Raw genomic sequence first — 18,711 nt, 5'->3', positions numbered from 1 at the left:
TTGCAATGGGATTTTTTAATACAACCTTTAAAAGAAATAAGTGTCTGAGCAGATCTCAGGTCCTCAGAAAACAGTATAAACTCTGAAGACCAGAGAGAAGGGGTCATCCGTTTTTGACAGACTAGTTTTAATGTGAAAAGGAGTCCAAGTTTCTTGTCTCTGTCCTGTTAACACCAAAAAAATGGGACGAATCGCCTTCAAGTGTCTATATTCAGTGAGGCTGAGGTCATTCATGGGAAATATTAGATACATAGTGTACGTTGTGTTCAGGGGCAGAGTATAAGGTTTAAGGTAAAGCAGCCTAGGTCTGATCTCTCCATATGATATGTTTACCGTTTTCGAGAAATTTTAATAAACATAGAATTTCATAAAGAAATTAAATTCTCAGAATTAGGGGTTCTTCTATAAAAACTTTATCATGATTTATTTATGCTGCCATTATTACCAAATGAAAACTTTTTTGTATATCAGTTTTGTTCTCTGCGATGTGAAAACGCACAATGTTTTGCACTGATCAACCAATGAAGCAACACCTCCACCCCGAGGCTCTGTCTCCAGCCGGTCTGTGTTATACCTGTTGTGTTTTCTGTTCCTGCAGGTTTCTGTTCAACACATCTTTCTCTGGTCTGACGGGTCCGGTCCGAGTCCACCAGAACCAGTCTCAGGTCCTCACCTCAAAGCGGTTTCACATCTGGAGCCTGCGGCGGGATGCTCTTGGTCAACCCACCTGGGTGACGGTTGGCAGCTGGGAGGGGGGTCAGCTGCAGGTGGAAGACCAGGGGGTCTGGCAGGGACCCAAACATCGGCACAGGACAGAGGGGACAGGTGGGAGGACCAGGGGCCGCTGGAGGGCAGGAATGCCGGTGGCAGGGAGTCGAGTCCGGGTGGTGACTCTAGTGGAACATCCTTTTGTGTTCACGCGGGACGTGGACGAAGAAGGCAGTTGCCCTGCTGGTCAGTTCTGCCTGGATGCTGGGACCAACAACTCAGAGACGTTGGAGAGGTTCTTCAGGGAGGTGGCAGCTGGGAACGGCAGCTTCCTGCCTGCCCAGTACAGCAAGTGTTGCTATGGATACTGCATTGACCTGCTGGAGAAGCTGGCTGAGGACCTCGGCTTTGAGTATGACCTTTACATTGTTGGAGATGGGAAGTACGGTGCGTGGAAGGGGGGGCGCTGGACTGGGCTGGTGGGGGATCTTCTGAATGGACTAGCGGAGATGGCTGTCACCTCCTTCAGCATCAACTCAGCTCGGAGTCAGGTGATCGACTTCACCTCGCCCTTCTTCTCCACCAGCCTGGGCATCCTGGTGCGAAGTAAGGACACGGCGGCCCCCATCGGAGCCTTCATGTGGCCCCTGCATTGGTCCATGTGGGTGGGCATCTTCCTGGCGCTGCACATCACAGCGCTATTCCTCACATTGTACGAGTGGAATAGTCCGTTTGGCATGACGCCTCATGGTCGCAACAGGATGAGGGTGTTCTCATACTCGTCGGCTCTGAACCTGTGCTACGCCATCTTGTTCGGACGCACTGTCTCCTCCAAGACGCCAAAGTGCTGGACAGGTCGGTTCCTGATGAACCTGTGGGCCATTTTTTGCCTGCTGGTGCTGTCCAGCTACACCGCCAACCTCGCCGCCGTCATGGTGGGAGAAAAGACCTTTGAGGAGGTCTCAGGGATCCACGACGCCAAGGTGGGATAATGACGACTGGTTTTATATTCTTTAGATTTCATGTTCCCGTTGCCCAGAACAGAACCAAAGTTTAATATTTCATATAAACAAATCCCGTGTGAATCCTGACGCCTACAGGTGAACGTAGGTGCTGAACTGTCCATCTGCTATTGGCTGGACTTTTGCACCTGATGATGTCATCATCATCAAACAGCAGCCAAAAGCAGGTGTTATGGAGCCAGGGAGAAATGTGTCTGCAGTTTCTCTCAGCCCTGGCACCAGGTCCAAGCTGCTCCGGTGTTTTCTGGCTGATGTTCATCGTAATCGTTTCAAATATTTTCAGGGTGTTTTCATCTAAATCAGACAGCGGAGAGGAGGCAGGAAGTAAGGAAAGAGAGACTGGATGAGGACACCAGGACTCTCTATTCATTCACTTTCTGCTTCATGTTGTGAAATAATTGCAGATTAAATTTGTTCTGTTGATTGCCTGCCTCGCCCTAATTAGACTTTTAATTCAGCAGCTGATTGAAGCATAAAACACGTCTGTGAGTTTTTATACAGCCGGGGCTGCTGGGAGCTGGGGGGGGTGGTTAACTGCATGTCCATTTGTGTGTGATTAGCTTTCTATTTTTAATGTGCACAGCTTAGAGATACTGCAGCTGCATGTTAAACATGTTGATACCATCTTATATAGTCAAAACAAATTTTTTCAATACAACTTTTTCAATGCCACTGTTTCCTTTTTCAATTCAGGTTTTGTATTCAATGCCAACTTTGATTTTCAATGTCACAATGTTACTGTCACTGTTTTAGCCCCATTGTCAGGTTTACACCACCTAAGACATTTAATACTGACACAAAGAAGAGAAAGACAAGCGCGTTATTTCTTACTCACGAGGAGAACGGACAGAGATATGCTCAGTTACAATCTCCAACCCGCTCTGAGCATATTCCACCGTCTCCTCTCTTTTTATTATCACATAAGGCATTCCAAGCATTCTTTAGTTACAAGTCATTGCTTATCTTAAAGAAATGAGAATCACACAAAAGTAATATGATGGGTGTCTGATGATACATAGTACAAATGTTCATCCCATGATATAGAAGTAGAACAGACTGGTTTCAGTCTGCTCTATGCATCGTGACAGCTTGTGATCTCCTCCAGCAGCTACTACCTGCAAAACAACTCATCACAAGACAAACTATATACATGGTTATTATCATAAGACAAACTGTATGCATGATAATAGGGCTGTAAAGCAGAATACATGGTTAGTTAATAAATATGAGATAACTCCATATATACAATTATTCCAACACCCATACTCCGACTCAAACTCCGTTTCTGCTTATATCAAACATCAACGAGATGAAATGAACTTGATTTTATTATTGATCAATTTTTGTATATGTGGAGGACGTCAGTTTGCAGCCACAAAAACACAAAGTCTGTATGAAGAGACAGAGACTCGTGCTGCAGGGTTTTCATTAGACGTGGAGAGGACGACACCATGTAAACAACCCCAGAATCATTTACACAGATGTGATCTGTTCGCTCACTTTTTTCATCATTTCACTTTTCTCTGCATTTTTCCATCACAGCAGTGACCTCAAAGGCACAACATCAGTCTGACTGAATTTACTGAGACTGAACATTCATTTCTTCTTCTTCTTCTTCTTCTTCTTCTTCTTCTTCTTCTTTCTTGGTGGTGTGTCAGCTGCACCACCCATCCCGGGGTTTTCGTTTTGGGACAGTGAGGGAGAGCAGCGCTGAGGATTACATGAAGAAGAGTTTTCCAGAGATGCACGAGTACATGAGACGCTTCAACGAACCAACCACACCTGAAGGAGTTGCCACTCTCAAGTAAGAGGACAAATGCCACCTGATGGTTCTAGAGTCACAGTCATAGATCTGTGTGTGGTTCTACCCAGTTCAGATATGATGTCACCATTTAGTGTTGACGACTTTGTTTTCATGTCTTCATGTAGTTTTTGACTGAGCAACTGAGTGACTGATTGACTGACTGACTGATCATAGTTGAGTGACCATATTTCCACCATTGGTCAGCCAAATGCCATGTGATGAGTGGGAGTTTCCTTATTGGCTGTTGCTCTTTCAAAATAAATTGTTGCTAACAGTTTGGACAGGTGTTTACAGCTGCATTGTTGTCAACTTTCGCTAGATTTGTCGTCTTTTTGCCTGGACTGCAACAATGGGGCAGGGCTTCATTTACCTGGAAGTTGGTCATAGAGCTATTTTAGTATGAAGCCACATTTTGATCCACCCATGTTAAAGTTACTACATTGCACATTAATACAAACGTTACACTTCCTGTAAACATTTGAGATTAAAAGCCTTCTTGTGTTTCAGTTGACAAACCCTGTGTGTCTTAACAAGGCTTTTATTATTGCACTGCAGTTAGAGTATTGTCTCATTTTCTGTGTTTCTGATGTTTATATGATATTCAGATCTGCGCACCTTTTAAGCAGTTAGCGACAACTTCTCTCCCTCCCTCCATCTCTCTCTCTCTCTGCTTGGTGTGTCTTATGTTTAGTTATTCCTCTGCCTCCTCTAGTAATAATGACACATGTAATGAAAGTAATTTGTTTGCTGTGATGGAGGCAATGCTCAGTAAATTTGAAGCTCAAGTTCCCTGTAGCTCCTGAGGAGCCGGGATACAGGGTGGCTGGGTGACTAGCTGTAACAAGAGGTGTAGCCCTGAACCCTCGGGTCACACTCATACACACTCCAGACCTGGACCAGGTTTATACAGAGGCTGGAGAACTTTACTGAGAATCCTCCTGTTTTTAAGATTCCTTTTGTATCACAGTGATCCAGTGATAGTTGTCTGAACATCATGATACACTGCAGAAAGGAGCTGATCACGGCTGCCGCTAATGAGAAAGTTTGACTGAATGTGAACTAATATAATATGTAAATAAACAGAATCAAGTGGAGCTGAAGAACAGAAATCATTGGGATGTATGTTACTGGAGAGTCTTTTCATGTTTGATTTCCAGGGTAACAGACTCCAGGTCTGTCTGAAAAGCCACAGATCTAAGATCAGATCCTGAAATTCCATAAAAACACCATAGTCATTGTCTGACAGAGCAGAGAGCTGATTGGCTGCAGGAGAGACACCTGTGTGTGATTGGCTGCTCACACTTGACACACCTGAGCAGGTGAGCAGGTGTTTGTTTCCACATAGACATGGAGTTCAGTGAGGTTCAGTTCTTCAATCTGAGACACTGTCCTTTGACGGATCATAAAAGCAACTCGGACCAAAGTAACAATGTTGCTGCTGTTTCCAGTGTCAACTGTCAACAGAGTTGCTATGTGTTGCTATAGTAACTATGTTGCTCTGTATTAGACAGTAGTTGTTGTTCAGAGTTTCTAAAAGAAAAGGAGTCTTGCCGGTCGCTGTAGTAATGTGTCTCTCTGTGTTGAAGGACAGATCCTCCTCATCTCGATGCCTTCATCATGGACAAAGCTCTGCTGGACTACGAAGTTTCCATTGACGCCGACTGTAAATTGGCGACTGTTGGGAAACCGTTCGCCATCGAAGGTAACTGTGTTTATGCTGCTGTTCTTGTGTCTTTGTGAGGACCAGGGGGAGGTTTAGACATTGGGACATTTTTTGGAAAGTGAAAACATTTACGGTCCCTTATTGTGGGTCAAACCTTCAATTGTGTGTTTGGGGGTTCAGACCTGGTTTCAGGATTTATGTTGGTGGGGTTATGGTGTTGCTTGCGTGGGTGTTTGTGCACTTATCTTCAGTTCACTTCCTTTTGGTTTTGATAGTTTTTTCTCTCTGAAACATGTTTCATGAAGTTTCATCATCAACAACATCTCGTCCAGTCAGATGAGAGCAACAGACTCCCTTTCAGTTAAACGGTTTAAAGATTCACACTGAACCGTTTCCTCCTTCAGACGCTTTTTGTCTCTGTTGGGGGTGGGGGGATGGGGGGGGCTGTTTTCATTGGAGGACACAATGGAATCAGTGTGCGCTCCATTATAATGTTAGTGGAAGATTATTAGTACAAGATGTACTGTTAATGCAATAACTAATTCCTTACACAGATGATAAATAATGTATTTTCATCTTTAATAACAATAACAGTTTTCATTGGAGCAATAGGAGAGTTCATTCATCCATTATATCTTCATGATGCAGTGTGTACCCAGCTACAGCTAAAAATAGACACAGAACCATACTGAAGAGATGTCTCTTCTTACATCTAATGAAAGGATCTAGTGCCTTTTTCATCCATAATGTCATTAACACCCTCTTGTGGTGGCAGCAGAGTATTGTCTCTGAAAGCTAGCTTGACTTCTAGGCGTTGTATCTATTCTTTCTGTCATTTTCGCGGGTGTGAACGACTGGAGCTTGTCAGCCGGAGAGGAAAGCAGCCATTCTCAGAGGTTTACTCATTGAGGATAATCCCTGATCTTTGACGTATGTTAGTGATAGCCAAACAGTTAGCTTGTCAGTCTGACTCAGCTTCTACTGTTCTGAGATCAGTTCTGATATTGCAGAATTAAAGGCATGTGCAGACAAGCTAGAGACACAGATTTATTTAGTTTATTAAGTTAGCAGTATAGCTGTGAACATAGCAGTGTGATGTATGTCCATTAAGTTGTTTAATAAATGCTACAGCTCCTCAAGACCAAGTTCCTGCCTCTGAACCAGGAAGATTAAAAACATGGAGGCTCTGTCACTGGAGTGAGTCAGTTAATGGAAGATATGTTGAAGATTACCATAGAATGGAATTTTAGATTTTACATGTTAACTGTCAGTTCAGAGGAATAATTCTAAAACTACTGAAGCACAGGAAGGAGGAAGGTGAAAATGTCCAGACAGAGAGACAGACAGCACTAAACCATGAGACAGGACAGTACCTGGATCTGTGATAATCAGATTATTAGGGTTTTGCTGACTCTAGTTTTCTCTGCAGACACACAGTAACATGTTTCACATTTAAAAAGCAGACAGGGCTGCTAGCCTATCTTAGCACAAAGACTGGAAGCTGGGGAAACTGCTAGCCTAGCTTAGCATGTAATTTTGTCACTGTAAACAAAATGGTTGCCCGTTGCTTGATTATTGATGATTTTCTCCAGGTTATGGTATCGGCCTGCCTCAGAACTCTCCTCTGACATCCAACATCTCAGAGTTCATCAGCAGATACAAATCAGAGGGATACATGGACCTGCTGCACGACAAGTGGTACAAAGTGGTTCCCTGTGGGAACAGAGTGTTCGCTGTCACTGAGGTCAGTCTACATTAATTATATAAACCATTGCTATGTTAGAACCATATGTGTTTCTCCATGTCTATGTGTCTCTGTACTCTTCTTCAGGCTCTTCAAGACGCTTCAGTCTCTTCTTCTTCTGTCTCTGTCAGACTCTGCAGTCATATCTCTTCTTCTTCTTCTGTCTCTGTCAGACTCTTCAGATGGGGATCAGTCACTTCTCAGGACTCTTTGTGTTGTTGTGTTTTGGAGTGGGCGGAGCTTTGCTAACTCTGGCAGGTGAACATGGTTTCTACCGCCTCATCCTGCCACACATCCGCCGCCGACAGAACCTCAAGTACTGGCTGCACACCTCACAGGTGAGAGTCAGTTGTGTGTCAGTTGGTGTAGTGTGAACTCATTCATCCACAAACACTCTGACAAACAGTTTGCACCATGTTAGCAGACACACAGCTAACAGTTAGCTGTAGCATGGCTGCTAACAGTAACACTAACATTACAGGTTATATTGAAAAGATCAGAAGTGCACAGAAAGGTTCTGCTGAGGTTCTTTGGTGGAACCAACTAACAAAATGTTTGTGTGTTTGACAGAAAATCCATCGAGCTCTGAACATGACATACGAAGATGTGAAGAGGCAGCAAGTGGAGAAAGAAAAGAGGTGATGAAACTGATCCTGTCTGACCTCAAGGTCCACTTGTTGGCTTTTTCATTTTTAGGCTTTTGGCCGTATCACATGGTCCTGTCCGTGTGTCTGAGGTGACAGATGTTTCTCTGTTTGTGTTTAGCTGTAACCTGCTGAAGCCTCAGCCCTCTCATGGCCCCCCTGCCCCCCCGGCTCCTGGAGTCTCAGCCAAGTGGAACAACGAAACCAGTAAGGACGCGACCACCGCCGCCATGAAGGATGCCCGAGACTTCAGACGAGTTCACTTCAACCTGGAGACCCTCAACACCCGCCGCCTGCTCGCTCGCATCGCAGCCTCCGACACCAAGGGAGGTGGGGCTAAAGGTGAGGGGTCAGCCAAGCCGAATGCAAGACCAAGCAACAGAGTGTGTGAGAATGGAGGACCGGTGGCTTCATTTGCCAGCCTCGTGCTCTCCCTCCCGTCATCGTCCTCCTCTACTTCTTCCACTTATTCTGCTGCTCCTCCTTCTGCAACTGTATCCCCTCCTCCTGAAGTGGCCCCGCCCCGGCCTGGTGAGCTGCAGGCACTCCAAGACCAGATCGACCAGATGAGGGAGAAGCTGAGGACAGCTTTGGCCAGGAGGGCTGAGATCCAGACCACTCTGGCAAAACCCGTCGCCACCGTGACAAACCACCTGACTCCAGCAACCACGACAGCAACGGTGACAATGACGATGAAGACAGGAGCCATGCCCAGCCTCTTACCCACCGTTGCGACTGCAAAACCCCTCCCTGCCAACACAAAGTGTGTCACGACCATGACAGATCCGCCTCACAAAGTCCTGTCCAAAGTCCGACCCCTTCACAGCAGAGTTACCAATCTGAGGAGCTGATGATCTCTGTATGGGTCACATGACCCTCTTCACACAGCGGCCATTTTAATCAGTTGAGATTTGATAAATGAAGATTTTCTTTTAAATTGAGTCGACCACAAAGAACAGACAATTCAAACACATTATTTATATTATAATTAATAACCATCACTATCAACACACTGATATTTTAAACATCCAAGTCATATTCATAATTTTTATTGACATTTTAACCATTACCTGAATAGAGAATAACAATGTTTAAAATCCCATTGATTTCCTTTACAAATAAATTAATGTTCAGGAGAAAATTAAGATTCTAAGGTGTTGAAAAGCCCTTATTAGTACAAATAACACATTTTTTTCTTTACCAGAATTACATTTTTTTTAAAACACATTTGTTTTTTTTAAATCAGATTTAATAGGTTTGTTGGTTTTTACCAGATTTTACATGTTTGTCTTTTATTATATTAAATTAAATTCTATTGTTGTTCATTTTATTTAAATACATTTATTATTGTTGGTCTTTTCATAGTCAAATGTAAAATAAAGCAGAGTTTTACCTTCAGATAAAAATGCCTTCAAAGAATCCCGAGGCATACTTTTTTCAGATCTTTATATATTTTGTAATTATTAAGTTTTAGTTCAGTTTGTGGTTAAAGCAGGTTGTTGGTCCTGCTGCTGCTACTTTGATGACTCTTCCTTTCTATGTGTATTAAAGCTGTTTAACATTGATCCAGGATCTTTTTTGATCCTGGTTAAGAAACTGGACTTAGCAACAAACATCATCAAATACAGGAGGATTTAAACAAAAACTACAGGAAGTAAATGCACCAAACACAACAGGTCTGTTAATGATAATGTGTCAATGCAATGAAAGAGTTTGTTCTTTATGTGGAGGTGAAGAGTAAAATGGAGTATTTAAATACCTTCATTTTTGAATGAATTTCTTCTTAGTTTTAGAAGCATGAATTTTCATCTTCATTATAATGAAAGTCGACATTTAAAGTCACTTTTTTTTTTAAAGATAAAAGTCAATTTATTCATCCATTGATAACTGAGATAGTTTAATGGGATTTTAACGGCTTATGTGCAGGGTTTCAGTTATACAAGCTAATGATGATAATATAATAAGATATGGAATTATCGATGGATTTTAATTAATATAACGATAATTCAAAAGCAAATTCATTTACACCAAATTTGGGGTTAATTAATGGATTATACCGTGTTAATTAGTGATGAATTTAAGGGTTTTTAAACAGTCCATGAATTAATGCAGTGAACTCCTAAATTTACTTTTTAAAGATTTTTTGCTCTTTAACTGAAAATAATATTAAATATAATATATTTGAATCCATTAATTATGCCATCTTGATTACATTGCTAATAATTAGTAAATTCATGGATTTATAAGATTAAAAAAATGATTAACTGCCCCTTTAAGGTCTCCTGCAGGTGTGATGAAATCAGGTGTTTCCACAGGTTTAATCCACGTCTTCCTCCTGACCTGTGTTTCTGTGAGGCATTCATGGACCTGTCTCCATGTACTGATGTGCTGGGAGGCGTTCATGGACCCGTTTCTTTGTACTGATGAGCTGTGATACGTTCATGGACTGCATCTCTTTGTACTGATGAGTTGTGAGGCGTTTATGGACCTGTCTCCATGTACTGATATGCTGTAAGGTATTCAGGACCTGTATCTTTGTACTGATGAGCTTTGAGGTAGAGCTCTTCAGTAGTCCACTTGACTCGGGAGATGACACCTGATCCAGGACCCAAGTCAGACCATAGCCTGAGAGTCTGCAGTATCAGCTCTCATTCTCTTTATTTTGATTTTTAATTTGATACATTCAACAGTTTGATTTGATTAGAACATAATCATCTGTCAATTTATTGATTTATTGATTATGCAGGATTTTACATTATGTGTACAAATTTGTGTTTGAAGCATTAAATGACTTCTTGTCCTGTGAAGACGTCTACTGTGAGGCATTCACTAACCTGTCTGTTTGTACTGATGTAAGGCATTCACTGACCTATCTGTTTGTAATTAAAAGGGAAATGAGGGTGTTACCAAATGAAGAGTATTTTTTTTGTATTATCACTTCATTAAAAAATACTTTGAGATGTTACATTCAATCACATGATTATGTCACAAGTGTGGTTAGGTTTAGGTTTAGGGTTAGGATTAGGAAATAAAGGATAATCTGTGCACACTCAATCCAGTCCCATGCAGTCCCCCCCTAGCTCTCATTAAGACCCTGTGGAAATCTAGTGCCAAATTTACTAATCCAGGTCCCCTCTGTCCTCTTTCTCTGGGTTGTTGTCCAATTTGGATTACACTGGAGGACAGAGGCCTGTACAGCCGTGCTGTATGAAGTGTTTAACCAGCGGAGTGTGGATGTCTTTCGTTTTCAAAATATTATATCTATGTTGTGTGAATCTGGTTCGGATTGTGTTTCCCGTCTCACCAACATATTGTAACCCACATTGTTTACAAATTATAATAATAATATAACACCATTTTTGGATAAAACATTTCCCTCATTCTCAATTTTATATACATTTTTATTCTGTTTATTAGAAATCCATACCTGCTGTTTAAAGAATTCAGTTTTACCTTTTAATTTGGAATCAATTAATGGTTTAATTTTGGCTTTCACCAGGTAATCCTTTAAATTCTTGTTTTTTCTGAATGCAGCATTGATCTTGTGGTTATAGAGGAGCTCCCTTCCTTTCCTGGAATCTTCAAAGTTGTTCCTGATCTCGCTGACCAGCTTCACCGTGGATGCTGAGTAAGTGATAATAAAAGGAATCATAGAGGACACAAGGGTTAGGGTTAGGTTTATAAGAATTATCTCGATGACTCTCCCCATGATGCCACTGGGCATCACAGTTGAATAGAGAGCCAAAGGCAGAGCACTGGCCGACGCATGTCAACCGGAGTCCCCCACTTTTGTGCGCCCCACACCATACCGTAGTAGAAAGAGAGAGAGAGAGAGAGAGAGAGAGAGAGATAAAAGATCAGAACCTCAGTTCCTCAATTACCATTCCTTGATTAAGGATCAGTTGAGAGGCCAGCATGAGGTCATGAGGGAGAATAGACGTCCTACAGTAAAGGTCTTGTAATATGAAATAGGATGAGGATGATGATGATGGTGATGATGATGAAGCAGACGTCCCACGAAGATTAGTTGAGACCACAATTCGCAAGACCATTTAATAGCTTTATTGCTTCAGTTTGTTGGATGAAAGGTCATGGAATGACCTTCCATACTTGTGACAGTGTGTAATATACTTTAATGCCCATAAATCACCATTGATGGATCTCATTAATCGAGCTATCTTCAACATCTATACAAAGGTCGGGTCAAAAGGTCATGTCTGTTGTGGTCCAGGTTAAAGGTCAGAGAGACTATAAATATAGGTAAAGACACATAAAGTTACATGTGTATCAATTAACATTCACAGTCCCCAGGAGGCCATGAGACAACTGTGTTAAAGCAATTTGCTTTCATGTACCACAATCCATAAGTGTATTACTTATTTTATTTTATTTAAGAAAAATGATTGTGGTAAATTGAAGGACACATCTTCAGTAGTGGACCCCAGGGTCACAGGGCATTTCGGCCATTTATCATTAGACACCCTCACCTGAGGAAGGCCCAGCCGGGGTTGATCAAATCCCGGTGTGTGTCCTATCTTCAATCAGAATTATGATTTTAATAAATCAATTATTATTCAAGTTAAAGAACCTGTATACATTTTGAATAATGTTTTCTTCTTTCTCAATAAATCAATTATTTTTCAGGTTAAAAATCTTCTATGTATTTTGATTAATGTTAGGTTTGCTGAGTTGCACTGTCTTCATGCTTTAGGTTCTGTTCAAGGTCATTTGGTCTGTCATGTCAACTGTTCTGCTAGTCCAAACAAGAAGTAAATTTTCAATAAACCTTTAATCTTACCTGTGTGGTTGGTTCCGACTGGTTGTTAACACCGCAAGGTAGCTCCAGCCAGGCCAGCCACTGTTGATCCAGGGGTCTCATTTTTGCTCTTCCAGGGGGTCTCAATCTTCCCCCAGAAGACTTCTGTCCTCCTCTGTCGAAGCTCAAACTGATTGTGATCCTTTGATTCAGCGTCCCTTTTATGTTCGTTGATTCGAAGCACCCGTGAAAAAAAGCGATTTTAATTGAAGAAAAGACTTTAAAGGGTAAAAATCCATCATTATTGTTGTTCTAGGGGTCTTTTGTTCTTCTCCAGGGGGTCTCAGACTTCCTCCAGAGGACCTCTGTCCTCCTCTGTCGAAGCTCAAACTGATTGTGATCCTGTGAGTCAGCGTTCCTTTTGTACTCATTGATTCGAAGCACCTACGAAGCACATGCGAAACAGGCGATTTTAAAGTGAGGAGAGGATTTTAAAGGGTAAAAATCCACTGTTACTGTTGTTTCGGAGATCTTTTTTTCTACATTCAAGGGGTTTCCGTACTCATTCAGGTCGTCAAAGCTCAAACTGATTTGGATTAGGCTTAGAGCCAGAGCCTAGGATTAAGCTGCATCCAGTTCCATGGTTAGGGTTAGGATAAAAATACCGGGTTAGGTCTAGCTTCGAAGATCAAGGTTAGGATTAGGTTCAGATCCAGGACTTAGGTTTAGGCCAGGACCATTAATGTTTGTGGCCGTGTCGAATGACATTGCAGCCTAGGGTTAGGGTTAGGGTTAGGTGAAGGATTAGCCCGTCCCCTCCATTGAGGGTCGGGAAAGGCACGGGCCCTCCCCCTGGCACCCATCCCTCTCCGGTCCCAGGAAGACCAACTCCGGTCTTGGGGTCGAAAGTCCCAATTGCGCCCACGGGAGCGACCCCTTCTTCCACGGCGCACCAATTGCCACCCATCATCCTCACTGGCAAACGCCATTAGGAATGATGGGGGGGTTAGGGTTAGGGTTAGAAGAATTATCACGATGACTCTCCCCATAATACCACTGGGCATCGGGTTAGGGTGGGTGAACTGAACCCATCTCCCGTAGGAGACAGGAGGAGCACGGTCGTTCCACCCCTGGAACCCCCTACCCCCCTGGCCCCAAGCTGGTTGGCGGATGCGTTGGCGTCTCCGCCCATAACGCACCACCGTCCAATCATCCATGTTATGTTTTTGTATTTTTTGTTTTGTGTTGTTTTTTGTATTTTTTGTATTTTTTTGGGTTAGGATTAGGGTTAGGACGTGGGTAAGGACCCCGACTCCCATAGGAGAACAGAGGTGCACGGTCCTTCCCCCAGTTCACCCCATCACCCTGATCCCAGGTACGCTGACGGCGGCCCTCTCGCCTTTTGCCGTAGCGTACCACGGTCCACCCATTTTGCCAGCCACTCATCTTTGAGTGGTCTGTGCTGTTTTTAATTTTTTTTAAGGCTTTGTTATATATTAATTATAAATTAAAAGAATATGAATTTTTTAACTTATTTTAATAATCCAATTTGTTTTTGAGCAAATGAAAATAAATTGAAAAAAAATATTTATTTAAATAATCAAATCAAAATGTGTGCCTATGAGGCAACGTTTTGACCTTTTTAAAGGTCTTCTTCAGGCCTAGGCACACTAAAAAAAAAACACAAAACAAGCGGCTTCTTTTGCTGTCAAGCTGTGTGTCTGTTGCTGGTCAGAGCAAGAATGAGAGGCAGCTCTCTCTGCCCTTCTATTTATACCCTCCCACTTTTTTTTCTTTTTTCTCTCTTAAGTTTCACTTTCCAGAATCCGTACGTAGGCTTTAACCCTTTGTATGTCCATCAGTATTTTAAAGTTTTTGCAACTTAAAAAACAATTTTCTCTTATATATCCCTTTTGATCCGATAATGTAAATGAATAATCCCTGTTAAATGTAAAATGTTTTTAAACTTTTTATCCCTTTTTAGTCCTTTCCTTACCCAACAATATGATATTCTGAATTAAATGTATGTTTTTTCTATCATTCCCAATTGCAAGTTTTTAGCCTAATATTAATTTATTCCAAATGCTTTAGGGTTAGGTTGGGGTTAGGGTTGGGGTTGGGGTTCTGGGTTTTGAGTTCAATTACGGTGCACTGGCCTACTGATCTGACAGAGTGGATGGTGGAGTGGAAAGTTAGCAGCCTACGCCCCAGAGGCTACTCCAAACGCTTCCTCCGATATATTAAAAACTCCACATTGGCTTCCCTCGCTCCCACTCGCTCCCCCTCCCTCTCTCCATCCCCCCTTTCTTCTTCTTCACCCCAGGTTCGTGAGCTTGGGCCGTCGGTAAGTCCTTCCCCCTACCCGAACCAGGGTTTGCATCCCGACCCCTACCTTGACCTTTCACACCACCCCCACCCACCCCCCTCCCCCACTTTTGACCTCCATTCCTTCCCTTACCCTAAACCTAACCCACCCCCCACCCCACACCCTAGTCCTAACCCCAACCCACCTCCCTATGGTGACCATGCGGATCACCATAGGGAGGTGCATAGGGAAATAAAACCAGTAGAGTAATAAAAATAAAAAAAAAAAAAAAATTTAATAATAATAATACTTATATATATATAATATATATATTATATATAATAATATTATTGTATTAATAATAAAATTGTTAAGAAGAAAAAGTAAAATATGCACCTCCCGTCCTGGCGTGGATTCGAATCCCAGTCTGCCGTATGGCAGACCAGGGCTTAGACCATTCCGCTGTCTGTCAGGTTGAGTTGGGATGGGATCCGCATGGCCCAAGAAAACTGCAGGAACAGGCTCGGGAGTACCGTACCCAGAGGTGGTGGATGTGGTTTTTCTTCCTTCAGTCGTCGTTTAAACCTCCGGGCACAGTGGTCCCGAGCCTGTGGATCCAAATTTTCTCCGCTCTCTTCCTCTGCCCACAGGTCCAGCGATCATTGTTCTCTAGAACAGTTATGATGAGGTGGATGGGGGGATGGGACTGAAAATGTTGAACCAGAGGAGTGTGGAGTCGACCTTCCCCAATGTTATACAGGTGCTGTGATAAACGGGTGTGAGTGGAATGTTTTGTTTCGCCGATGTAATGTTTATTGCAGAGTGTGCATGTGATGATATAGACTAAGTTGGTTGTGGTGATGGAAAATGAGCCAAGTGTGGGGGATGATGTGTTACTATATGGATTATGGATGAATTTTCTATTTTTGTAATGGTGACTATGTGAAAGGGGGGGTGTGGGTCTATGGTCAGAAAATTGAGATCTGACGAGGATGGACTGAAGGCTCTTGTGTTTTCTATGGGCTGAGATGATTTTGTGGTTATGAAAGGCCGGATGTTGAGACTGTAATATGGAGAAGTTGTGTTTGATAATGCGGTGTAGGTCGGTGATTTGATGAGAAAAAGTGGAGACAAAGGGTATCAGGTGTGGTGATGAAGGAGAGTTGTGGTGTGTTGGTGGGGTGTGTCTATGGGGTGAGCTTGGGCCGTTACTGTCCTTGGGATTGGGGTTAGGGTAGGGAAGAGGATGCAAATGAAAATGACAGTGATGATGATGATAATGATGATGATGTCAATGATGATGATGACGATGACAGTGATGATGATGATGATGACGATGACAGTGATGATGATGATGATGATGATGATAGTGTGTCTGCATGTCAACAGCTTCACTTCGTGTCCACATATTTTTGACCATGTAGTATGTTAGGTACAAATAACGAGTGATTTCCTGTGGTCCTGAGTTCTACCTAAACTCACTACCAGTGAACACTGACTAATGATTGTATATTGATTACTGATGTGTTCCAGTACCGTGGCTCATACAGAATGAGGATCTATGAGAGGGAGAACTTTGGAGGCCAGATGTCCGAGCTGATGGACGACTGTGACAATGTCATGGATCGTTACCGCATGTCCAACTGCATGTCTTGCCACGTGATCGACGGACACTGGCTGATGTATGAGCAGCCCCACTACAGAGGCAGGATGATGTACATGAGGCCTGGAGAGTACAGGAGCTTCATGAACATGGGCATGGGCAACATGAAGTTCATGAGCATGAAGCGCATCATGGACTCTCACTATTAGAGTCACCATGGAAACACTGAAAAATATAAATAAAGTTTCATATAAGTGAATAAGGATTTCTGTCTGATCTATTGATTAAGATACTGAACTGTGTGACTTCGTTGTTTTGGCTGTCAAACATCAAACTTGATTTGATTGTCTCAGGAAAAGAAAACAGTTAAGATTTAGATTACAGGCTACAAATTTCAGAGTAGATTATTGGTGTGACTAAAAAACTTCCTGGGTATTTAGAAACAGCCAGAGTTGGGACATAACCTCCTGTCTATCTTGTGTAACTCAATGTTATTCATCATTTGATATTTATTTCTTGCTTCTTTCTGTGAAAATGAAGTGTATTCAGCTATAGTACAGTAGCTTCCGTGAAAAAGTGTAAACCTTAATGATTTTAACAAAGTTAACATTTACTTTGTGAGCACAGTGAAAGACCACACACCTCCAATGAAATTAAACTACAACCACAGAAAATATCTTTCATGACTTAATGTACAATGACTTTTACATGGCTTTTTATGCCTTACTATGCTATAACTCTTTATTTAAGATAAACACAAGAAGCTTGTGCTACAGAAAATGGACCAGACTCAGTGAATAGCTCCCTAAGCTTAACATGTCCTATGATAACTATTAATTTAGCTATACAGACTAATGAGCAGTGATAACTAACATGTCTTTGGGGTCATCAGGTGGGAACCTTCTTTCACCAGTGTTTCGTCTAGTTGGTCCCACGACACCTCCAGGAGGCTAGACAGTGATCACTGGCGTCCCAGAGTCACTCCCCTAATGCCAGCCATCACTGCTCCTCACACCACGACTATTTTCTTTATCTTGCCTATGCTACCACAAACAACACCATCATCAACTCTGACAAAACACACTAGCAGATTAAGCAGATTCAGCAAACAAACTCCCCTAAACAGTTGGAGAAAGTGGCGGCCATTTTGAATGAGGGAGGTAGAGTCAAGGAGAGATGCCTTTTGAGCTAAACTCTCCCCCGCCGGGTTAGGCTGTGCTCTACCCCCCCCTACTCCCCCACTCTCCAAGACATCAAACAAACAAACAATCAAACTCACCTAAACAGCCAAAGACACACTACAGACCAATTCAATACAAGCAAACAATACAGGCCTCTCACCTGGACTAACCGCATGGTCTCAAAGAGGCTCACACAGGCCACACCCCCACTTAAAAACACTTCCTCTTCCTGGATTTCTTCCTTGCTTCTCCTAAGAGTCTGTCTATCCTAAGTGCTCCACCTGCTGGGCCCCCAGCTACCATTACTTCTTCTCATCCAAATCCACTGACTGGATCTTGCTGCCTCATCTGACATGTCCTTTACAATTTTCCTCACACTCTGTCCACTTGCTCCTAACTCCCTTACCAAAGAGACAACAGACCTTGCTACAAATCCTCTACATCCTACTTCCACTGGACAAATCCTAACTTTCCATCCTCGCTGCTCTGCTTCTGCCCCTAACTCTGCATACCTGAGCTTTTTCCTTTCATATGCTTCTTCAACTAAGGCCTCCCACGGAACAGTCAGCTCTATGAAATATACTTTCATTCTACTCCTAGACCACAAAACTATATCAGGCCTTAGCTTTGTAATGGCTATTTCCTGGGGAACAACAAGCTTTCCACCTAAATCTACCTGCATTTCCCAATCACAAGCACCTTCTAAGCTGTCTTGCCTTCTTGTTGTCTTACCAACTTTCTCTCCCTCTTGAACAAACTTGATTGCAACTTTCTTTGTTTTAGGTCCTCCTAAATTTGCCTGCCTCCGTAACTCTTCAATTCCTGCAGCTAAGTTTTTTAGAACCTGGTTATGTCGCCACGTATACCTGCCTTGCGACAGACTAACCTTACACCCTGACAGAATGTGCTTTAAAGTTGCAGTACCTGAACACAATGAACATAGTGGGTCTCCATTTACCCAGAGTTTTAGGTTCTGGGGAGTTGGCAGTACATCATAAGTTGCCCCTATCAAGAATCTAATACTGCTTTCCTCCATGCTCCAGAGTTCTTTCCAGCTAAGCTTTTTCTTGTCTACACCTTCCCAATTCACCCACTGTCCCTGCTTAGCCTGGGCCACTGCCATAGCACCCCTTATTAATTCCTCCTGTCTACGAACCTGTGCAATGATTAGCTTTCTCTTCTCCTTGGGACCTGCTCTACTCCACACCGGTTTGCTTGGGCCAAGCCCGAAGCCTCCCCGGCCGATTTGGACATTACCCACAATCTCTGTATGCCTAAGCG

At 42.7% G+C, this 18,711-nt stretch overlaps 2 protein-coding genes across 2 annotated transcripts in view; both read left to right on the top strand.

Annotated features, from left to right (window-relative positions):
* Positions 1–10,550, top strand: part of grin3bb (glutamate receptor, ionotropic, N-methyl-D-aspartate 3Bb) — a 40,400-nt gene extending 29,850 nt beyond the window's left edge. The window contains exons 3-9 of the mRNA XM_056379618.1: positions 599–1,691; positions 3,389–3,534; positions 5,121–5,236; positions 6,790–6,941; positions 7,115–7,279; positions 7,512–7,579; positions 7,707–10,550. Of these exons, the coding sequence (XP_056235593.1) occupies positions 599–1,691; positions 3,389–3,534; positions 5,121–5,236; positions 6,790–6,941; positions 7,115–7,279; positions 7,512–7,579; positions 7,707–8,436 (2,470 nt within the window). The 3' untranslated portion in view covers positions 8,437–10,550. The remainder of the gene's footprint in view (positions 1–598; positions 1,692–3,388; positions 3,535–5,120; positions 5,237–6,789; positions 6,942–7,114; positions 7,280–7,511; positions 7,580–7,706) is intronic.
* Positions 10,551–16,033: 5,483 nt separating this feature from the next.
* On the top strand, positions 16,034–16,470 carry LOC130171547 (gamma-crystallin M1-like). The gene has a single exon (XM_056379619.1). The coding sequence runs from the start codon at positions 16,198–16,200 to the stop codon at positions 16,456–16,458; it is 261 nt and encodes an 86-aa protein (XP_056235594.1). The 5' UTR covers positions 16,034–16,197; the 3' UTR covers positions 16,459–16,470.
* The last annotated feature ends 2,241 nt before the right edge of the window (positions 16,471–18,711 follow it).

The sequence above is a fragment of the Seriola aureovittata genome, chromosome 6 (genome assembly GCF_021018895.1).
Source record: "Seriola aureovittata isolate HTS-2021-v1 ecotype China chromosome 6, ASM2101889v1, whole genome shotgun sequence".
Lineage (NCBI taxonomy): Eukaryota > Metazoa > Chordata > Actinopteri > Carangiformes > Carangidae > Seriola > Seriola aureovittata.
This window is presented reverse-complemented; position numbering and strand designations above follow the sequence as displayed.